Raw genomic sequence first — 24937 nt, 5'->3', positions numbered from 1 at the left:
TAAGTATCAAGATCTTTCTTGAATTCACCTCTTGGATACACAATACAGACATTTCCTTCAAGAAATTATAAGAAAATTGTAAGTAAGTAACAAACTCTTTCTTGAATGCGCCTCTTGGACACACAATACAGACATTTCGTTCGAGAAATTATGAAAAATTGTAAAACTAACAAAATCTTTCCTCAAATTGCCTCTTGGATATACAATACAGGAACTTAATTCAAGAAATTATAAAAAAATTGTAAGTAAGCATCAAACTCTTTTTTGAACTCACCTCATGGATACGCAATACAGATATTTAATTCAAAAATTATGAAAAAATTGTAAGTAAGTATCAAACTATTTCTTTAATTCGCATCTTGGATACACAATACAGACATTTCATTAAAGAAATTATGAAAAAATTGTAAGTAAGTAACAAACTCTTTCTAGAATTCACCTCTTGGATACAAAATACAGAAATTTCATTCAAGAAATTGTGAAAAAATTGTACACAATACAGAAATTTCATTCAAGAAATTATGAAAAATTGTAAGTAAGTAACAAACTCTTTCTTGAATTCGCCTCTTGGACACACAACATGGAAATTTCATCCAGGAAATTATGAGATAATTGTAAGTAAGTAACAAACTCTTTCTTGTATTCACCTCTTGGATACACAACACGGATATTTCATTCATGAAATTATGAAAAATTGTAAGTAAGGAACAAACTCTTCCTTGAATTTGCCTCTTGGATATACAATACAGAAATTTTAATCAAGAAACTATGAAAAAATTACAATTACAAATCTTTAATTCGCCTCTTGGATACACAATACATACACTTCATTCAAGACATTATGAAAAAATTGTAAGTAACTAACAAACTCTTTCTTGATTTCACCTCTTGGATACACAATACAGACATTTCATTCAAGAAATTATGAAAAAATTTTAAGTAAGTAATGAATGTTGAGTTCACCTTTAGGATTCAAAATACAGAAATTTCAATCAAGAAATTATTAAAAAATTGTAAGTAAGTAACACACTCTTTCTGGAATTCACCTCATGGATACGCAATACAGAAACTTAATTCATGAAATTATGACAAATTGTAAATAAGTAACAAACTCTTTCTTGAATTCGCCTCTTGGTCACATAACATAGAAATTTCATCCAGGAAATTATGAAAAAAATTGTAAGTAAGTAGCAAACTCCTTCTTGAATTGACCTCTTGGATACACAATACAGAAATTTCATTCAAGAAATAACGAAATAATTGTAAGTAAGTAACCAACAGTTTCTTGAATTCACCTCTTGGATACACAATACAGAAATTTCAATCAAGAAATTCTGGAAAAATTGTAAGTAAGTAACTAACTCTTTCTTGAAATCACCTCTTGGATATACAATACAGAAATTTCATTCAAGAAATTATGAAAAAATTTTAAGTAAGTAACAAACTCTGAAAATTATAAGTAACAAACTCTTTCTTGAATTCGCCTCTTGGATACACAATACAGAAATTTCTTCTCCAACATGCTGAATCATAAAGTATAATTTTCATGGAGATTCTTTGACCTTATAGGGTTAATTTAAACTAGGCTACGTGCGTACGTAGCCGCACGTACTTACAATGTTTCATATTTTCTTGAATCAAATTTCTGTATTGTGTATTTAAGAGACGAATTCAAGAAAGAGTTTTTTAATTACTTACAATTTTTTCATAATTTCTTGAATCAAATTTCTGTATTGTGAATCCAAGAGGTGAATTCAAGAAAGAGTTTGTTATTTACTTACAATTTTTCATAATTTCTTGAATGAAATGTCTGTATTGTGTATCCAAGAGGCAAATTCAAGAAAGAGTTTGGTACTTACTTACAATTTTTTCATAATTTTTGAATGAAATTTCTATATTGCGTATCCATGAGGTGAATTCAAGAAAGAGTTCGTTACCAACTTACAATTTTTTTCTAACTTCTTGAATTAAATTTTTGTATTGTATATTCAATAGGCAAATTCAGGACTAAGTTTGTTAGTTAATTGCAATGTTTTCATGATTTCTTTGACGAAATTTCGGTATTGTGTATTCAAGAGGTGAATTCAAGAAAAAGTTTGTTACTTGCAATTTTTTCATAATTTCTTGGATGAAATGTCTGTATTTTGTATTCAAGAGGCAAATTTAAGAAATCGTTAGTTATGGATTTATTAAAAACCAAAAACTATTAATAGAAGCAGATGTATTTTAAACGTGGATGTTCTTGTTTCTGAAAACTGAAAAATCTCTTTGTCTGTTCGTCTGGACGGGGTGTTTGCTTGTCGGTGGATATTTTCCGAGTTAAATATTCAGCTCATCTCTCTCTCAGACTTTGGTAAAAGTTCTTTTAACCTATCTCATTTTCTAATATATCCGCTATGAGCCTGTTAGTAGTAGTAGTAGTATCTATATTTATGAAAATTCCTTTTCTTACATCTCCATTTTTTTAAAAGATATTCTAAACAAAAAACGTTCTAGCATACCCTAAAAATAATGTGAATATGTCAAAATAATGCATCAAATATTTTTTTTGAAATAATGACATGTAGAATATTAACATAAAAATATGTTGCATAAATTATTATACACTATTAATGTCAATAAACAACTTTGGACATTTTGGATCTGTTCCATAAAATACTTCATCATCTTCTCTCTTGATGCTGGAGCTATTGTCTTCTCTTAGATAGTAATCAGTAGAATAATCATTATTCCATTTCCTGTCATACAGTATTTTTACATGGGTGTCACCTAAATGTTCAATATACATTCGTTTTTGCTATTATTAGTTTCATTGACTATATGATCAATAATAGTAGTAATAAAGTTTGTTGGCACTTTGTTTTTCATCGATTCATCTTTATATTCCTAAGTAAAGTTTTCTGCCAATGCCCGTTTTATTTTGCCAGTAATTTCACTGTCTATTACCACATTATTTTTACACAGTTGACAGTTCCTGCACGTAGATAAGATATGGCTTATGATATTAGTAGAAGAGTATGCCTGTCTTCTTTTGATCTTCCGTTGAATGCTAATACGCAAAAGCTGACGATGGGGTGTGACACTGGGTTACCACAGACACTAGCAATAAGATACCCCTCTTAATCAAACATTATTTTTATGTTGGCATTCTCTTTGAGTGCAATCATCTCTGGAGATCTCACTCTCGCATATCCGCCATCATAAGAGTTGAATTTTTTTGGTACTCAAAAGAAATTTAATTTCTCACTGTCATGACAATTCACGCATACATTTTCAATAGTGCTACCACTTGTACTTGTTTCGAAGTTCAAATATTTGTCCCTGTCAGCAATCAATGCTGCAATAACACTATCGTGTGAACACACTTTCTTAAAATACTTCATCTTCACTTTTTTAAAGATACGACTTATGTGTTTATCCTTTGACTGTACAATGATTCATGACCTATAAACATGTAATAAACTAGGTAGTGTCGATAACTTGCAATAGAGTACCACTGGGAAAGCCGCGTCGTGTCTATGAGCAAGCATATAGTACGATTGGTACAGCCGCAAACATATTTCATGTCATTTTAAGATTCATAAAAAAATGAAATTTCGATATTGTGTATCCAAGTGGTGAATTCAAGAAAGAGTTTGTTACTTACTTACAATTTTTTTCATAATTTCATGAATGATATTTCCGTTTTGTGCATACAAGAGATGAATACAAGAAAGAGTTTTTTACTTACTTACAATTTTTTCATAATTTCTCGGATGAAATGTCTGTATTGTGTGTCCAAGAGGCGAATTCAAGAAAGAGTTTGTTACTTACTTACAATTTTTCATAATTTATCGAATGAAATTTCTGTATTGCGTATCCAAGAGGTGAATTCAAGAAAGAGTTGGATACTTACTTACAATTTTTTCATAATTTCTCAAATGAAATGTCTCTATTGTGTGTCCATGAGTTGAATTCAAGAAAGCGTTTGTTACTTACTTACAATCTTTCATAATTTCTTGAATGAAATTTCTGTATTGTATATCCAAGAGGCAAATTAAGGAAAGAGTTTGTTAGTTACTTACAATTTTTCATAATTCCTTGAATGAATAGAACTATTCTATAGAATAAAGACCTGTTAAGCTTAAAGATATTTATGTCTTAAACATATTAAAAACTATTTCTTGAAAAACACACATTTATATAATAATAATACTTAAAGCTAACTACTACACAGCCACAAACGAAGATCCCATGATATAGAATACTTTTTACAGTGTCTTATGCGTTTATCACGATCAGGTATGCCCCTAGGTAACCACTGCGCGAAGAACCTGACCTCCTCTTTAGGACGATGAAGCCCCTTCAAATTTAGGACACTTAATTCTTCTAAATTGGAAAGTGGAATCCTAGGGTCACAGTTTCGAATTAAAACTTTTTCTGTAGGTACGTTACCCTTTACGTATAGTGCTTCAACCCCGAAAAAGCTGCAAATTTCACTGACTTCTTCCTGAACATTTCTCAGTTCTTGACCACTTTTATTATGTGGTGTAATCACTCTATCGTAGAATCTCAGTCTGTTCATACTGCGTAATGTTGTACCCCATAAGCTTTTATCATACTCAAACATATTATAGGTCACTATCCAATGACAACAGTCAATTTATTCGAGTTCCATAGACAATAATAAAAATGCACATTCAAATATAACACCACAAGATGATTTTTTCAAACCAATAAGCTCTGTGTTCTATAGTCCTATCATTCTGGAAGCTATTAATGGATAAGGGAGCAGAGAAGTACTTCACCAAACTTTTATATCTTTACTCAAGGTTTGAAAGACTTATGAATAGGGGAGGAGTCCTAAAACCATCTGTATTCATTGTGTGGAGGGGTCATAACATCCATAGAATTTATTGCGGGGAGTAGTCATAAAACTATCGGTGTCTATTACAAGCAAATGAAACATGGAAATTGTTACGTAACTTAGCTTGTAAAATATTAAATGTTTGTTAATATCATAGATCTCCAACATTTTAATAGATATTCTAAGCGTTTGTGGTGTTAGCGTACTCTAAAAATAGTGGAAGTATAACAAATTAATGTATAGTGTATTTTTAATGAAGTAGTGACATGTAGAATAGTAATATAAAAATATGTTTCATACATTATTATACATTATTAACATTGTTGAACAACTTTAGACATTCTGAGTCTGCATCATAAAATAATTCATCGTGTTATCTCTTGATAGTGCCCTCTGTAGAGATATCCACCTTGTCTTTGTCTCTTCTTTATATCTTTCTTTTCTGCTATATCGAACCTCCTTTTGTGAGAGCTTCCTTGTGCTCATGATCTTCCTTGTAATGGAGAGGATGTCCATTGTCTGTTTTGTTTTTTTGTGATAATATTCACTCTCTTCCACTGCAGAAACTGATGAGCCTACCCTTTTTCTCATCGTTTCATCAGAGATTCTTCTTCTCATTTCACTTAGATTGTCCTCTTCTATTTCATTTTCCATGATTTCTAAATTTGCTGCATTATTCTCATACGAATTGCTGAAGTCATGATAGCCGCTATTACAAATAGCACACTCATAATAAAAAGATATTTCTAACTCTATACTTTGATCCATGTTATTATCTGCTATGTTTTTGCTTGATGTAACTTTAGTTCTCAAATGGTACGGTCGTGTGGTGTCGATAATCGGCCATAGAGTACCACATGGAAAACCGCGTCGTGTCTATAAGGAAGCATAGCGTACGATTGATAAGCCGCAAGCATATTTCATGTCATTTTGAGAAAAATTTAGAGTGAGGGGGTAACCTAAAAGACAATGTTACTTTTCCAAGGATTGCTAAAAGCCAATTCAATAACCCATTAGCATACTCAATTCAAACATCACATTAAACCATTCGAACAACAGATTTTATTTTCACTATCCTTGGTGCTTTAACAGTAAACAATAAGTCGGTATGGCAGAATTTTACTCCAACTCAACCCCGAATCTTACTATGAATTGTTACTAGAAAGTTTGTATTCAACTAAAATCATCGACAAAGCGAAAACGCATGACAAAAATCAAAGTGTTGCCCTCGCAATCAAATTATCCTATTTGTGTGGGAGGGTCTTTATTAAGGACAAAAACAAAATTCTCTAGAGCTCTTGAATCTAAGGAAATCCAAACTCTTGAAAAAGGTCGAAAGTTCTCTTTTCCATCAAAACAAATTCCTTTGGCAGATGCCTCCTTAGAATATGCTTTGCATAAACACTAAACATCCATTTTTAACCCAGATGAAGTGACCTTATGAAGTTTTCATAAGTCGCCTATGTTATTTAATATTTTCACCAGCTAATTTTGAAAAAATGTCCTTCTGAACTCTTCTGAAGTTCGCACATTACTTAGGGACAAAGAACAATTCAACGTTTCGTAAACGACTTTCAAACTGTTTATCCGCTTTTAAATTAGTCGATCAGAAAATGTGCTTTGAAAATAGATGTTTCGAAGTGTTTTAATTTTTATAGTGGTGGTAATTTCTTTTTAGTATTATTTTTATTGCTGGATGTTTGCATGAATAGCTGAAGTGCCTAAGGTTAGTAAATAGAAAAGTCATAATGAGGAAACATTTTAGGCCATGTTGGACTTTTAAAAGATATCATTCTAAATGATATATTTCATAATGCTAAGCATAAAAGTGTCAGAATTAAATGTTCAAAGCATTCGCTTGTCTAAGCCCCGAAAGATGAGGTCTGATATGACGTTCTGATAACTTTTTTCTTACACATTTATAAATCTTAATGGAGCCTCTATATTAAAAATTGAGGGATGTCCTCAATAAAAAATTGGATGGAGGGGATCCCTTGGTGGTAGGGGAGAAGGGTCCCTTGGAGGTTGGGTCCTTGATGGTTAGGGTCATTGTTGCTTACGATCCTTGATGGTTCATACCCATAATCGTGTCAGTAGTTGATTTCTAAGGTTTTCCTAGGATTGTTCTGAATTTATTTATTAAAATTCTTTTCTTGGAATCTATATCTTTATTAGTATCAACTTCTTAGTGTACTAGAATGCTAAAGCATATTTTATATTGACAACACTGCTTAAATGGTACTTGTGTATTATACAGAACGCAGTGGGGAAGTAAAGCTAGGTCAAGCCACAAGGTCTCACTCTGTTTCCTTCCTGATATTAGTTGCTTCACTCCCGGCAGTAATCTAACTCACTGATTGGTCTAGAAAGAGGCGTGTAATCTTGTACTGGCAGTATTCTAGCCCTCTAATTGGCTTTGATCTCGTTCGCCTTAAATTAGTAGAAATAAGACGTCTGGTCTTGTCCCTTCTGTATTCAAACCCCCCTCCCCTCTACTACAATCATAGCAAACTAACATAAGACATATACTAACATAAATGAATAAATAAATCTTGACTTGAATATTTAATTTAAGTTTTACTGGTTTTATTATTCATTTTCACGTTTTAAGGTTTATTTATGTTTTCCTCGTTTTAATAAAATACGACTTACGTCTATTTTGCAATAAGAAAATTTGCTCCCTGCGTATGGAATATAATACTAGTTGTAGTACGAAATGCAAATCATCTAGTAATCTTCAAGGCCACAGCGAAAAGATCTTTCCTTACAAAAGAATAGTAATGTGTGTGTTATGCGTAAGTTAGACTGAATTGAAAGGCAACATTTTCACGATATGAAATATTTTTGTTGATAGCAGGACAAATCATTCATACTCCCATACTCCTTATATGATAATGTGACAAAGGGGTATTCATATGAATTGATCTTTTCAGTTACATGTTGATCGTTAACGATTGGCCAAATCATATGGTCTAATTTTTATATGATACGTCCGATCATTTCTTAGGATATCATATGTATTTTTAAGAATATAATCTACAAGATCAACTTCATGCTTCCCCTCAAATTTAAAGGCAGGGGAGAGTTTTGTCCAGAAATTCCTCGTTTTATTCAAATATTCATAAAGAGTATCGGAAACATTAAACATGAATGGCACTTAGAAACCATCAGACATTATGAATGTCTTCAGCGGGTATCTACGAATCAAAATAAGAATTGTGTCCTAGCCAGCGAACAAGCAACTGTCGCTTAACCTTGCGAGTACGACTCTTTAATACCTCTTCAATTTGATAGGTTCCACTATTTCCAACTTTTTGCAATTCATAGTCATTAAAACTGCCAAGAATCTCTTCATGTTTCATATCACGAAGACGATACGTTATAGGTTAAGTGTCTAGGAGTTTTGATACTTTACAAAGTTCAGTGCTCCACAAGTAATTTGCCCTTTCAAAAATATTTCTTGTACGATTGATTCGAACGATATCACTAACATTAAATTTTTTCTTCCCGTATTTTCATTAGAATATTGTTTAAGGAAAAGTCTAGTGTCACTAAAATGAACTTCAATAGGGCTAGCATTGGACAAGGATCGATGAGAATGTTGATTATAAATCAACATGATTTTATCTAAATGTTGAATAAATGCAGCTTTATTTCTCAATATACATTACCTTGAAATTAAAAGCGAATTGTTCGTATCAAACGTTCAGTCTCAATATACATTACCTTGAAATTAAAAGTCGAATTGTTCGTATCAAACGTTCAGCCAATGCTGCCTTTGTAAGACTATGACTAAGATAGAGTATTGTATTATATTTCAATAAAACCCTTTTTAATTGTGGATTAACAAATTCACTTCCACGGTCTGTTTGATTTTTTTTTACACGAATCTTGTTCAAAGATGGCTTCAAGGGCTTTAGCAACTTAGATGCCTCTCTTTGAATGCAATGTAACTGCATATGCATAGCGACTAAAAATACTTATTGCAAGTAAAATATGCTTGTAAGGTTTATTATGACGCCTTTGAATCGTGGTTAGAGTCAAAAGATCTGCTTGTACTATTTGCAGAGGGAAAAAGACTTTAGTGTTTTGATAGTCACGACCTCTAGTCCTATGATATCGATGAAGAGTATAACTGGCTTCCTTTTCTAAATACTCTTTTGCTAACTTCTTTTTAGTTCCAGTAACCTGAGCAAGTGTTGTTGGAGAATTTAAACTTCCCACTTCACCTATAATTTTATAAAAACCATTCAAAACTTGATCCATTTTGAACGCAAACGTGGTGTGAACCGTCCGCTACCCTTTTGCGTACAACTAGACGAGTCAATACGTCTTCGCTTTTGTCTAGCTACAATCGGCGCTTTCATCAGATCAATGTTTCTACTAGGTGTACTTGTATTTTACAAGAAAGATTTAAAATAATCCTTTTCAAGCTTTAATGTTGTTGATGGACTATTTTCTTTCAACTTCTTTAGAATTTGCTCATTACTAATAAGACTTTTAGGAAAATTTGAGGACTTTGAAAAACTATATAGATGACTGTCAATGGACTCCTGCCCTGGATTATAATTTCCTTCTTTTTCTCATCAATTTGTTCATTTTCAGTGAGGTAGGTCAAGAGTCTTTTACTTTGCTTACGATAGGATTGAGGCAACAAGTCTGTAACACTTGTTAATAAATCTTCTCTTTTCAGTGTTTTCAAAGTTGCGAAACTTTCACTATTTTCAGAAGCTTGATCAGTGAAATTTACTTTGATTGGTCTTTCACCATAAGGCTTATGTTTGTTGACGCGTCGAAAGGCATTTTGAAGTAAAATTAATTTTCATCATCAGCAATTGTTCCATTGTTAGTATATTTATCAAGATTATCTTCAAAGTGCTCTTTTGGTGAAAGAGCAAGTTCAATTGGTGTTAATTTATAAGGTTTAGCCATCTCTAGAGAATAGTGTTTACAAGTCCAGCGATTATCAGCAGTAACAATTGAAAGAAATTACCACCCGCTTGAACCAGACGTTTTCTTTTACAATTTGATTTCTTTTTGCAAGTTGCAGCACGTACAAGTGACCGATGTTGCTTTGTCTGTTGTCTAACCCCATCTGACAGTTGAACATTACCTTCCATTAAATTTAAACAATCTTTTGACAAGAGATTAATGAATTCCTTTTCAATGCCATGTTTGAGTATGGCTTTCCTAAGCCGTGGTTTTGAATTGGCTAGCACGGAAAATAAATATCGATGTTCAAGTAGCTTCTTCAACGTTGATAGAGACTAATGACCTTTTTTACTATTCACGGGTAGATATACAGTAATTTCATTATCGAAAATATCACTGACTACACGCAACTCTTTGGCGTGTTTTGATTCAGGTACAATAAAATTTAACCATAGAGCTAATTAGAAGGTTGATTGTAGGCCGAAAGTAAAAAGTTGGGTTCGGCAGGGTAGATTTGTTTGTTTGGAGTTATAAGAGAACTTGAATCGCGAACAACTCTATAGATGATATAGTAAATACAAGTCAAAGTAAGTGTACTCACGCATTTACCATGATGAAAAAGATTACGGAGCACAACGGTTACAGAAATTTTTTCATGATGAGACAGGACCGTGAGTAATTTTAATATATCTTGTGACCATTCTTCAATAGATTCAGCTAAGTCGTCAATAATCAACCACAGAGTTTGGTGCAATACTAGTAAACATGTCAAGTCCTTGTATGACTTTTATGCTTGGATCAATTTTCTTTGTTTTTTCATAAGATTCTTGCCATATACTATAGCAATATATTTTTCGGATTTTCTAAAAACATTTTATCGGGATTTTGAATTTTTGTTTTTAATGAAGTTTTTTTTGCCAGACATGGACGGTCCGCAAAGAAAATATCTGAATGGTGTTCTAAATTAATACATACTCCTCAAATGTCAAAATGCAACTAACCTAACCTTAATCTGTTGAATAAATACTCAAAGGAAATAGAATATAAATGGTTTCTTTAATTAACAAATGTACTACAAAAATTTGAAAATAAACACTTGAATATCTTTACAATGGCAATTGAACATTTTAAAAAGTGGAACATATTTAAAATGAAAATATAAAAATTAACACTCGAATATATTTACAATGAACATTAAATAAGCACTTGAACATGGACAATAAAAAAGCACCACCCCTGAAGGGCGGGCACGGCAGCGACCAGATGGTGCCGCGTCCAGGGTGGTGACCGGAAAATGATGTCACCGGGGCGCCCGCTCTTCAGGAGTGAATATTATTTTCAACCCATTCAGTGAAATAGCTAATAGAACTCAGTTTTTATGTCCTGATATTGATTGCTAAGCTGCTACTCTTGGACCAGGACAGTTGGGCCATGAAATGGACTATTACAGGAGTCGTTTGTCAATGCCCGGTTACGGTCTCGGCAATTGCTTTGCTACGCTGTTTCGCTCTGCACTACCCTTGGCTAAAAAATATTGAAAATAAACATTAAAATTATAGTAAAATTTTGAACTGATGAGCTTTCAGCAATTAATATCATTATACATCAAATATTCAGTTTATTTTATTAGTTCTTTCTAAAGGTGTTCAAGACGAATATTGTTTCACTACAAACAAGAGTTTGGGTATCGCCTCCGGTTTAAGCAACGGTTGCAGCGGATTTTGCGTCCTCTACGTTACATGATCGGGACTCTGGGAAGGATATTCAAGAAAGTGTTTCGAAAAATCTCAGGTTGAGCACGCGATCCCTTGGTGAGCGATTGAAACAACGCGGAAAAGGTTTAAGAAGGGTGCGAAAGGCCTTATCACTCATCAGTCTCAACTCAGCCTGGAAGTATAAAGCATCAAAAAAGAAGAAAATAAAAAGATCCAAAAAGGATGTCTTTTCCTAAGAAATGGCATATCTACCACATAAAGATTTTCACCCTTCAGTCACCTCATCTCTAAATCTTCAATGCGGGAAATGTAGACGTCAGTCTAAAACATGGATACTATGACAAATTTTATCCGCAACAACCGCTCTCTGAAAATGTTCATTTTCAAATTTATTCCAATGAGGATTATTTCATAGATTTAACTTCGAAATTTAGTTATTTAAATGTCATTGTTAAAAAATCTAGCAACGATAAAGGAAGTGCAGCCGAGGATTTATCCTACGAAAATCGTGTACTACACAAATTATTTCGAAAAATAAGTGTGATGTCTCCAATGTCATCAAGCTGATGAGGGGACAAGCACTGGGTTAAGAATATAAAACAGATACTGAGTTCACTAATATTCTTTGAGATGCGACAGCTAAAGATTTACATTTAGTTGGAAAACTAAATCATGTGATATTTAATTTACCTCAATGGCAACGAAAAACTGTGGTTTTCATTCCCTATTATATTTTACTTTTCGAAGTCGCGGGCATACTGACATGGAATTTGTTAAGATTTTTGGCGAATATTTTCGATTCAACGATTTTCTAGTTGAAAATACTCTTTCCTATCTCTATATTGTAAATGTCAGTGCCCTAAAAGTGAAATGCTTGAAAAATGTATGTAAATTTGTTTATTAATAAAATTTGTGTATATACAAAACACTGTTTCCTTTTTTAGATTTCTACTTCTACGTATAGGCAATCATCAGAAACGATAAGTGGTAACAGCTCATCAGGATTCAGCCTGTATTCATCTTGACATGCAAAGTCTGGGTCACATTTTCTACAGTATTGATTAAAAAAAAACTTTCCAAAAAATAAGTTTTTCAAAGGATATTAAAGGCCATAATAAACTTAAGCTCAGCAGATAACAATATCTGTTAAAATTCGAACTCAAAACGACCAGAAATTACTATTAAAGAATAAATAAACCCAAAACGAACTGAAATCAAATAAATAATCACAGCAAAAAACATACAACAGATAATATTATAAATGAATAAATAGCTCTTAAAGCGAGTAACGCTTAGATGAATATGAAAATCAAGCTTAAAATGAAAAAAATATTTTGCTATTGAAGTGTAAATGACTTGAAACGAACAGAAATTAAATAAACAATGAATGCAAAACATACAATAGATATTAATGTAAATGAATAAATAAATCTTAAAACGAGTTAAACTTAAATTGAATATGAAAATCAAGCTTGAAACGAACAAAAATCACTACAAACAAGAGTTTGGGAGCGCCGCCTTCTCTCACTTTAAAAGTGCAAGACCTACTGCGTCATTGGTGCTATACTGAAAGCAATTTTATGACAAATACTTTCTTTTGTACTTAATATTGAAAATAAACATTAAAATTATAGTAACATTTTTAACTGATGAGCTTTCAGAAATTAATAACATTATACATCAAATATTCAGTTTAATTTATTAACTCTTTTTAAAGTTGTTAAAGTCAAATATAGTTTCACTACAAGCAAGTTTTTCGATACTACCTCCTTTCCTAACTGTAAACAACATTTATAGTAAAACATTTATAGTAAAATGTTGAACTGAAGAGCATTCAGCAATTAATATCATTATACATTAAATATTCAGTTTAATTTATTAGTTCTTTCTAAAGGTGTTCAAGACGAATATAGTTTCACTACAAACAAGAGTTTGAGTATCGCCTCCTTCTCTCACTGTTAAAAGTCTAAAACCTACTGCGTCATTGGCGCTTTAGTGAAAACTATATGCGTTTTGAACAGTCTTGGAAAGTATAAAAAAAAATCAAATTGAATATTTTATGTACAATTATATTGATTGTTGAAAGATCCATCAGTTCTAGAATTTATTTCACCGTAATTTTATTTTTATTTTCGATGTTGCAAGAACTGGAAAAGAAAATATTTGTTATATAATTCGTTTTCAGTTTAGCACCAATGATGCAGTAGGCTTTTGGTTTTTGTTTACAGTTAAGTAAGGGAGGAGTATCCAAACTCTTGTTTGTAGTGAAACTATATTCACTTTCCAAACAAATGATCCCTCTGAGTTTATACGAGCATCTCTTCTAGAAGAACCATATATGCTCTTAGGGCATAACTTAAAGTGCCTGTCATCGGGCTCTGGGGGGTTGTGTCAACCCTGAAGTTTTAATATCTGATGTTTGAACTATTTTAACAAAATAGCCCTCTCAAAATTTCTATCGGGGGTACTGTCGACATCAGAGTTTTGTTATCTGACCGTTGATCTATTTTTAACAAAATAGCTATTTCAAAAATTTTACCTGATGCAATGGCTACCTCAAATTTTCTATCAGATATATTTGTGGAAAAGGACTTGGGGGAGGCCAGTTACCCTCTGATCACCTTTGACTCTTAAAAAGGGGACTAGAACTCTCGAGCTCTATATAGGGTTCTTCCATAAGAACCTTATATGCCCCCAGGGCATAACTTACAACGCCTGTCCCTGTACCCTGAGGGTTGTGTCGACATCAGAGTTTTGTTATCTGACCTTTGAACTATTTTTAGCAAAATGGCTATCTCAAAAATTTTATCTGATGCAATGGCTACCTCAAATTATCTATCAGATATATTTGTGGAAAAGGACTTGGGGGGAGACTAGTTGCCCTCCGATCACTTTTTACTCTTAAGAAAAATGACTTATAACTTTCAATTTCCAATCAAATGAGCCCTCTATGAAGTTTATATGAGCATTCCTTCCATAACAACCATATATACACCCAGCGCATAACTTAGGGCATAAGGTCTGTTAAGGATAGACTTTCTAGACTGGCTGCCAAAAAGTCAACATTAGCTTTAAGAGCTTGTCGCTAAATGTTTTGTATTCCATTTGAGTGAATTGTCTTTCTTTACTTTTCTTGGTGTGCCAGTCCTAGTTGAACGTCCTTGAAGCTATGATACTAGGGCTGTTTTGAAAAATTAAAAAACTTTTTTCAGTTTTAATGATTGAATTTTAATGTGAGTTTCTTTTATATGGTTTTTTTTTCTGCGTATGTTTTGCTGAGGACGGCCCTTGGATATAGGGTCGAAACATTTATTTAGAGTTGTGTTCCACTGTCTTATATAAAATTTTCCCTATTGATCTACTTAATGTTTATAATGGAAAGGCAGTGTGGTCTTCGTCGCTATTTAAAAACCATATATACCCCCAGAGCATTACTTACAACGTCTGCCTACGGGCTCGGGGGGGAGGGGGGGGGGATAGCGTCAACACAGGAGTCTTCCTTATCTGACATTTGAACTATTTTCAATGAAATGGCCCTTTTAAAAGTTTTATCGGATATGGGAAAAAAGGGTGTGTGGGGAGGGTTGGGGGGGAGCTAGTTGCCTCCGGATATTTTTTGACTCTTAAAAAGTGAACTAGAGCTTTCAGTTTCCAATCAAATGAGCCCTCTCTTATACGAACACCTCTTTCATAATAACCATATACAACCCCAGGACAAAACTTACAACACCTACCTCCCCCTGGGCCCTGGGGGGCCCACCGGAGTTTTTCTTACTAATTTTTTAACACTTTTTGTTAACTGACTATCTCAAAATTTGTAGAGCATGGGGTTGGGGAAAAAAGGCGTATGGGAGTGGCTAGTCGCTCTTAAATCTCTTGAATCTTAAAAAGTGAACTAGAGCTTTCAATTTCCAATCAAGTGAGCCCTCTATGAAGTTTGTACGAGCATCCCTTTCATAAGAACCGTACATGCATTTTGGGCATAACTTAGAACGCCTTCCCCCGGGTCCTGGGGGGTTATATTGACACCGGAGTTTTTCTTGTCCGACCTTTGAACTCTTTTTTTCAACAAAATATCTATCTCAAAATTTTCATCAGATGGGTTTGGAAAAAAAGGCGGGGGGGGGGGGCTAGTTGCCCTTGGCTCTCTTTTGACTATTAATAAGTGAACTCGAACTTTCAGTTTCAAATTGAATGAGCCCTCTCTGAATTTTATACAAGCATCCCTTTCATAAGAACCATATATGCCCCAGGGCATAACTTACAACGCCTGCCCCCAGGTCCTGGGAGGCTGTGTCGACACCTGAGTTTTTGTTATCTGAATTTTGAATAATTTTTAACTTAATGGCTATCTCAAAATTTTTATCGGATGCATTCGGGAAAAAGGAGCATGGGGAGGGGGAGGGTTAGTTGCCCTCTAATCTCTTTTGATTTTCAAAGGCTGAACTAGAACTTTCAATTTCAAATCAAATGAGCTATCTCAGAAGTTTTTACGATCATCCCTTCCATAATAACTATATATTCCCCCAGGGCTTAACTTACAACGCCTGCCCACGGGTCCTGGGGGCTGTGTCGACCCTGGAGTTTTCGTTATATGGTCTTTCAACTATTTGAAAAAAATAGCTATCTCAAAGTTCTTATCGGATGGGTTTGAGGAAAAAGGGCGTGGATGGGGGGGGGAAGCTATGAGCCCTCCAAACTCTTTTGACTCTTTAAAAGTGAACTAGAACTTTCAATTTCCAATCAAATGAGCCCTGTTTGAAGTTTATACGAGCATCCATTCCATAAGAACCATATATGCCCCCAGGTCATAATTTACAACGCCTGCCCTCGGGACCTGGGGGGCTATGTTGACACCGGAGTTTTTGTTATATGATCTTTTAACTATTTTTAACAAATTGGCTATGTCAGAATTTTTATGGGATGCATTTGGGAAAAATAACGTGGGGGGGAGGGGGGCTGGTTACCCTACGATATCTTTTGGCGTTATAAAAATGACATAGAATTTTCGATTTCCAATCAAATGAGCCCTCTCTGAAGTTTATACGAGCATTCCTTGGATAACAACCGTATATGCCCCCAGGGCATAACTTATAACCCTTGCCCTGAAGACTGTGGGGGCCTGTCCTGCTCAAAGATATAATTTCCGGAACTTTCAACAACGTTGAACAAAATGGCTATCTCAAATTTTGATTGGATGTGTTTGGGGAAATGGTGGGCGTAGAACGGGTGTTACTTGCCTTTCAATCATTTTCGACTATTAAAAAGGACACTAGCCATTTAAATTTCCAATCGAATGAGCCCTTTTTTAACTTTCCATGACATCGTTTTCTATAAAAACCTTATATGCCCCCAGGGCGTAACTTACAACCGTTGCCCTGAGGGATGTGGGGGGTTGTCATCCTCAAATACCTAATTTTCAGAATTTTCATCTACGTTGAACAAAATGGCCATCTCAATATTTTATTTTGATGTGTTTGGGGGAGAAGGTGGATGTGAGAGGAGGGTTAGTTGCCCTTCGATCACTTTCGACTATTGAAAAGGGCACTAGCCCTTTGAATTTCCAATCGAATGAGCCCTTTTTGAAGTTTCTACGACAGAGCTTTCTATAAAAAGCTTATATGAGTAGAGAGGTGGGTACCAGCGCGACGAGAACACCGTGCTGCCATCTACAATTTAGTTTAACGCTGACAGGACATAATTTATGGTTTTTGTCACTGAGAATGAAAAAACAGGATTTTTCTCACTTTGATGGATGTTTCTTGGATGGTTATGAGTGTTTGTCAATTTATTTGATGTTTTTCATGGATGTCAACAGCAATTTATGCATGTTTTTATGGTTTTTGTCACTGAGAATGAAAAAACAGGATTTAGCCTCATGGGGTCCGATCAGTACATAATTCGGTTATCAAAAGAACGTATCTTATGAAGGGGCTCCATATATGGGCATAGACTCCCTAGGGGAAATGGATTTCCGAGAAATTGATTGCGTAATCGAAGGGGAAGTGAATTTCTGAGAAATTGAATTGTTGGAGTTCGTCCAGGTGAATTGTTTCCGGATGAACTTTATTTATTTATTTGGTGTTCGTCCAAGAAAATTGTTTCCCGGTGAAGTTTATTAATGTCTAACGGATGATGTAAAGGTTGATTGATTTGTTGGGGTTCATCCAGGAGAACTATCTCCGGGCGAATGTTTTGATCTTAGAGGTGCAGAGATTAACGCGGGAAAGGGTTTTCTAGGAATTTCAAATGTGACAGCGCAGGGATGTCAAAACAAAAGGGACACGAAGAAATTACGCTTAGAGATTATTTGGGCGAAACCATTTTGAGACATTTTAGAAGATGATTTAAGTGAAACCGTTTGAGGAATTTTAGAAGATGATTTTAGAAGATGATTTAGAAGAGGATTTGAGGGTGAAACTCTGTGGTTGTTATAATACACAATTTCCATTTGAACAGTATTGTGAGGTCCCCTACCCCAGCCCCCAAGGGCTCCGATCCCCCTACCACAACCCCGAAGGGAGCCCCCGGCCCCCAAAGGCCCCCGGGCTCCCAAAGGACCACCCGGCCCTCCAAGGACCCCCCGGACCCCCAAAGGCCCCCCGGGCCCCCAAAGAGCCCCCTCACCATTTTTTAATACTTTTTTTGTGCACTTGAGACACAGAAGGGCCCCCACATTTCAAAAGGCTTTATTATATCTTTTTAGAACAAGTTCCTTTCTTAGTGTCATTCCTAAACCCATTTTACAAATTGAAGTACCCATCCTTTTCACCAACAACTTTACTTTACAGCTTTTTTGAATGCCCAAACACCAGCAGTACTTTTCAAAAGGCACTTCAGAACAAGTTCCTTTCTTAATATTCCTCCTTAACCCATTTTACAAGTTGAAGTACCCATCCTTTTCCCCATAACTTTACTTTACGACTTTTTGCACACCCCAACATCAAGCAATACTTTTCAAAGGCACTCCAGAACAAGTTCTTTTCTTAATGTCCTTCCTAAACCAATTTTACAAGTTGAATTACTTATCTTTTTCCCCACAACTTTAGTTTACGACTTTTTTGCACACCCCAAAATCATGCGATACTTTCCAAAAGGCTTTATTATATCTTTTCAGAAAAAGTTCTTTTATTAATATCGTTCATAAAGCAGTTTTATATGCTGGAGTAGTTAAAGTTTTTTTCCCTTTTGTATCCTGTGGCGTTGTTGAAAACCCAAAAGTTAAGCAATACTTTTCAAAAGGCTTTATTATGTCTTTTCAGAACAAGTTCTTTTCTTAATATCCTTCTTAAACCAATTTTACATATTCTAAGTTTTTCCTTAGTAGATAGAAAAAGCTGTATCGTATTTTTTAATATTTTCTCGGATGATAAACAGTTCTATTTAAATTTTAAATTTTCTCAATGAAGTGAAGAAAAGTTCAAGTTCTCTTCTGAATTTTCTCAATGAAAAAGAAATTAGTTATTAATAAATTCTATTTTTCCAAATAATATAAAAATTTTCCACTTCGGTTCAGATTTTTCTCAAAGTAATGAAAACACTTTAGATACTGTTCCAAATTTTACATAGAAGATAGAAAAGTTCAAGTTCTCTTCTGAATTTTACCAAAGAACACAATTCAATTCTAATTTCTCCAGAGAAAATAAAAATCTTCCAGTTCAGTTTTAATTTCAACAAAGACATAAAGAACTTTAAAGTTCTTTTCTAAATTTATCCGTAGTAGATACAAAAAGCTATACCATAGTTGTGAATATTTTCCCGGAAGACAAAAAGTTCTAGTTCAATTTTCAATTTCTTCAATGAAGCCAAGGAAAGTTCAAGCTCTAGTCGGAATTTTCTCAATAAAAAATATATTGGTTATTGAGCATTTCTATTTTATTCAAGTCATGTAGAAATTTTCCACTTCAGTTCAGATCTATATCAAAGAGATGAAAAATTTTAAATACTCTTCCAAATTTTTCACAGAAGATAAAAAAGCTCATTCTTCTAAATTTTCTCAATGAAAAAGAAATTAGCTATTGATCAATTCTATTTTTCCAAATAATATAAAAAATTTTCACTTCGGATCAGATTTTTCTCAAAGAGATGAAAAACGTTCTACGGAAGAACAGAACAGTATTTTAAATACTGTTCTAAATTTTCATGGAAGATAGAAAAGTTCAATTTCTCTTCTGAATTTTACCAAATAATACACTTCAATTGTAATTTCTCCAGAGAAAATAAAAATCTTCAACTTCAGTTTTAAGTTCACCAAAGACATAAAAAAGTTTAAAGTTCAATTCTAAATATTTCGGTGGAAGATAGAGAAAAGCTATACAATAGTTCTGAATATTTTTCTGGAAGATAAAAAGTTCTACTTCAATTTTATATTTTCTCAATGAAGTGAAGAAAAGTTCAAGTTCTATTCTGAATTTTCTAAATGAAAAATAACTTAGCTATTGATCATTTCTATTTTTCCTAATAAGATAAAAATTTTCCACTTCAGTTCAGATCTGTCTCGAAGAGATGAAAAAATTTAAAATACTGTTCCAAATTTTTCAAAGAAGATAAAAAATTTCAGACTCTCTTCTGAATTTTACCAAAGAACACAGTTCAATTTTAATTTCTCCAGAGAAAACAAAAATCTTCCACTTAAGTTCTTTATTTCACAAAGACATAAAGAAATTTAAAGTTAAGTTCTAAATTTTTCCGTAGAAGATAGGAAAAGTTATACTATCATTGTGTTTATTTTCCATGAAGATAAAAAGTTTCACATTAATTCTAAATTTTCTTAAATTCAGTTCCAACTTTTCTCAAAGAAATGAAAAAATTTAAAGTTCTGTTCCAAATATTTTCCCAGAAGAAGAAAAGTTCAACTTCGATTCTGAATTTTCTCAATGAAAAGGAAATAAGTTATTGATCAATTCTATTTTCCCAAAATAATATAAAAAGTTTCCACTTAAGTTCAGATTTTTCTCAAACAGATGAAAAAATTTAAAATACTGTTCCAAATTTGTCATAGAAGATAGAAAAGTTCAAGTTCTCTTCTGAATTTTACCAAAGAACACAATTCAATTTTTAATTTCTCCAGAGAAAATAAAAATCTTCCACTTCAGTTCTTTATTTCACAAAGACATAAATAATTTAAAGTTCAGTTCTAAATTTTTCCGTAGAAGTTAGGAAAGTTATACTATGATTTTGATTATTTTCCATGAAGATAAAAAGTTTCCCTTTAATTCTAAATTTTCTTAAATTCAGTTCAGACTTTTCTCAAAGAAAGGAAAAATTTAAAGTTCGGTTCCAAATATTTTCCCGGAAGAAGAAAAGTTCAACTTCGATTCTGAATTTTCTCAATGAAAATGAAATAAGTTATTGATCAATTCTATTTTCCCAAAATAATATAAAAATTTTCCACTTCAGTTCAGACTTTTCTCAAAGAGATGAAAAAATTTAAAATACTGTTCCAAATTTGTCATAGAAGATAGAAAAGTTCAAGTTCTCTTCTGAATTTTACCAAAGAACACAATTCAATTTTTAATTTCTCCAGAGAAAATCAAAATCTTCCACTTCAGTTTTAAGTTCACCAAGATATAAAAAATTTAAAGTTCAGTTCTAAATTTTTTCGTGGTAGATAGGAAAAGTTATACTATGATTGTGATTATTTTCTATGAAGATAAAAAGTGTCACTTTAATTCTAAATTTTCTTAAATTCAGTTCCGACTTTTCTCAAAGAGATGAAAAAATTTAAAGTTCTGTTCCAAATATTTTCCCGGAACAAGAAAAGTTCAACTTCGATTCTGAATTTTCTCAATGAAAATGAAATAAGTTATTGATCAATTCTATTTTCCCAATATAATATAAAAATTTTCCACTTCAGTTCAGATTTTTCTAAAAGGGATGAAAAAATTTAAAATACTGTTCCAAATTTGTCATAGAAGATATAAAAGTTCAAGTTCTCTTCTGAATTTTACCAAAGAACAAAATTCAATTTTTAATTTCTCCAGAGAAAATAAAAATCTTCCACTTCAGTTCTTTATTTCACAAAGACATAAAAAATTTAAAGTTAAGTTCTAAATTTTTTCGTAGAAGAAAGGAAAAGTTATACTATGATTGTGATTATTTTCCATGAAGGTAAAAAGTTCCACTTTAATTCTAAATTTTCTTAAATTCAGTTCCGACTTTTCTCAAAGAAATGAAAAATTTAAAGTTCTGTTCCAAATATTTTCCCGGAAGAAGAAAAGTTCAACTTCGATTCTGAATTTTCTCAATGAAAATGAAATAAGTTATTGATCATTTCTATTTTCCCAAAATAATATAAAAAATTTTCCACTTCAGTTCAGATTTTTCTCAAACAGATGAAAAAATTTAAAATACTGTTCCAAATTTGTCATAGAAGATAGAAAAGTTCAAGTTCTCTTCTGAATTTTACCAAAGAACACAATTCAATTTTTAATTTCTCCAGAGAAAACAAAAATCTTCCACTTAAGTTCATTATTTCACAAAGACATAAAGAAATTTAAAGTTCAATTCTAAATTTTTCCGTAGAAGATAGGAAAAGTTATACTATGATTGTGATTATTTTCTCTGGATAAAACAAGTTTAACTTTAATTCTAAATTTTCTTAAATTCAGTTCCGACCATTCTCAAAGAAATGAAACAGTTTAAAGTTCTGCTTTAAATATTTTCCCGGAAGAAAAAAACTTCAACTTCAATTCTTAATTTTCTCAATAAAAATGAAATAAGTTATTGATCAATTCTATTTCCCCAAAATAATATAAAAATTTTCCATTTCGGTTCAGATTTTTCTCAAAGAGATGAAAAAATTTAAAATACTGTTCCAAATTTGTCATAGAAGATAGAAAAGTTTAAGTTCTCTTCTGAATTTTACCAAAGAACACAATTCAATTTTTAATTTCTCCAGAGAAAATAAAAATCTTCCACTTCAGTTTTAAGTTCGCCAAGACATAAAAAATTTAAAGTTCAGTTCTAAATTTTTCCGTAGAAGATAGGAAAAGTTAGACTATGATTGTGATTATTTTCCCTGAAGATAAAAAGTGTTACTTTAATTCTAAATTTTCTTAAATTCAGTTCCGACTTTTCTCAAAGAGATGAAAAAATTTAAAGTTCTGTTCCAAATTTTTCATGGAAGATAGGAAAAGTTATACTTTGATCGTGAATATTCAAGTTCTCTTCTGAATTTTACCAAAGAACAAAATTCAACTCTAATTTCTCCAGAGAAAATAAAAAGCTTCCACTTCAGTTTTAAGTTCACCAAGACATAAAAAATTTAAAGTTCACTTCTAAATTTTTCCGTAGAAGATAGGAAAAGTTATACTAAAATTGTGATTATTTTCCATGAAGATAAAAAGTTTCACTTTAATTCTAAATTTTCTTAAATTCAGTTCCGACTTTTCACAAAGAGATGAGAAAATTTCAAGTTCTGTTCCAAATTTTTCATAGAAGATAGGAAAGGTTATATTTTTATTGTGAATATTCAAGTTCTCTTCTGAATTTTACCAAAGAACACAATTCAATTCTAATTTCTCCAGAGAAAATAAAAAGCTTCCACTTCAGTTTTAAGATAACCAAGACATACAAAATTTAAAGTTCACTTCTAAATTTTTCCGTAGAAGATAGGAAAAGCTATACTATGATTGTGATTATTTTCCATGAAGATAAGAAGTTTCACTTTAATTCTAAACTTTCTTAAATTCAGTTCCGACTTTTCTCAAAGAGATGAAAAAATTTAAAGTTGTGTTCCAAATTTTTCATAGAAGATAGGAAAAGTTATACTTTGTTTGTGAATATTCTTCATGAAGATATGGAGCTCCACTTTAATTATGAGTTTTCTCGAAGAAGTGCAAAATGTTCAAGTTCTCTTGTGAATTTTCTTAAAGAAGAGAAAAAAGTTCGCTCAATTCTGAAATTTACCAATGAAAACGAAAAAGCTTCCATTTCAGTTCATAATTTCTCAAAGACATAGAAAATTTAAAGTTCAGTTCTAATTTTTCCGTAGAAGATAGGAATGGTTATACTATGATTGTGATTATTTTCCATGAAGATCAAAAGTTTCACTTTATTTCTAATTTTTCTTAAATTCAGTTCCGATTTTTCTCAAAGAGATGAAAAATTTAAAGTTCTAATCCAAATTTTTTATAGAAGATAGAAAAAGTTAAACATTAATTGTGAAAATTCGACATGAAGATAAGGAGCTCCACTTTAATTCTGAGTTTTCTGGAAGAAGTGCAAAATGTTCAAGTTCTCTTCTGAATTTTCTTAAAGAAGAGAAAAAAGTTAGCTCAATTCTGAATTTTACCAATGAAAATGGAAAAAACTTCCACTTCAGTTCTTAATTTCTCAAAGACATAAAAAATCTAAAGTTCAGTTCTAAATTTTTCTGTAGAAGATAGGAAAAGTTATACTATGATTGTGATTATTTTCCAGTGAAGATAAAAAGTTTCACTTTAGTTCTAATTTTCTTAAATTCACTTACGATTTTTCTCAAAGAGATGAAAAAATTTAAAGTTCTGTTCCAAATTTTTCATAGAAGATAGAAAAAGTTATACATTGATTATGAATATTCGACATGAAGATAAGGAGCTCCACTTTAATTCTGAGTTTTCTCGAAGAAGTGTAAAATGTTCAAGTTCTCTTCTGAATTTTTCCAAGAAGAGAAAAAAGTTAGCTCAATTCTGAATTTTACCAATGAAAATGAAAAAAGCTTCCACTTCAGTTCTTAATTTCTCAAAGACATAAAAAATTTAGAGTTCAGTTCTATTTTTGTCCGTAGAAGATAGGAAAAGTTATACTATGATTGTGATTATTTTCCAGTGAAGATAAAAAGTTTCACTTTAATTCTAAATTTTTTTTAAATACAGTTCCGATTTTTCTCAAAGAGATGAAAAAATTTAAAGTTTTGTTCCAAGTTTTTCATAGAAGATAGAAAAAGTTATACATTGATCGTGAATATTCACCATGAAGTTAAAAATTTCCACTTTAATTCTAAATTATCTCAATGAAGTGCAAAATGTTCAAGTTCTCTTCTAATTTTTCCAAGAAAATAAAAAGGTTCCACTTCAGTTCTGTTTTGTTTGTCAAAGAGATGAAAAATTTAAAGTTCTGTTCTAATTTTAAATTAAATTTTAGCTCCTTTGTCTTATGGATTTAACCCTAAAATTTTTAAATTAGCAAATGAGTGACTCGTTCTATTATTAAAGACAATCGTTCAAACTCGTTCATCTAACCTCCAAAACCATAGGTTACATTAGGTTAGGTATAAATAAATATTAATAAATAAATAGAAACATTTTTACATGTTTAAGTTAGGTTAGCTTATCATGAGTACTCATGATGAGTTAACCTAACCTTTTCCAGCGAGTATGGCTAGGTTAGGTTAAATTAAGTTAGGTTAGATTAGGTTAAGTTAGGTAAGGTTAGGTTAGCATAAATCCGCTTCACTTAGGTT

General features: G+C 32.3%; 2 protein-coding genes across 3 annotated transcripts in view; one reads left to right on the top strand and one right to left on the bottom strand.

The window, feature by feature from the left end:
- LOC148949683 (uncharacterized) overlaps nt 1–24937 on the top strand; it is a 77953-nt gene that overhangs the window by 40827 nt on the left and 12189 nt on the right. The window lies entirely within an intron of this gene.
- LOC148949684 (uncharacterized) overlaps nt 1–24937 on the bottom strand; it is a 74614-nt gene that overhangs the window by 40496 nt on the left and 9181 nt on the right. The window contains exon 2 of one of the 2 annotated variants that reach the window (XM_089093059.1): nt 11040–11302. The exons of the other annotated variant lie outside the window; for it this stretch is intronic. Within the exon in view, the coding sequence (XP_088949185.1) occupies nt 11273–11302 (30 nt within the window). The 3' untranslated portion in view covers nt 11040–11272. Of the gene's footprint in view, nt 1–11039; nt 11303–24937 lie in introns of those variants that run through there. 2 annotated transcript variants of the gene reach the window in all.

This window comes from Artemia sp. Qi Xiang Cuo, chromosome 8 (assembly GCF_049724085.1).
Source record: "Artemia sp. Qi Xiang Cuo chromosome 8, ASM4972408v1, whole genome shotgun sequence".
Taxonomy (NCBI): domain Eukaryota; kingdom Metazoa; phylum Arthropoda; class Branchiopoda; order Anostraca; family Artemiidae; genus Artemia; species Artemia sp. Qi Xiang Cuo.
Note: the sequence above shows the minus strand (reverse complement) of the source record. Positions and strands in the feature narration are given on the sequence as shown.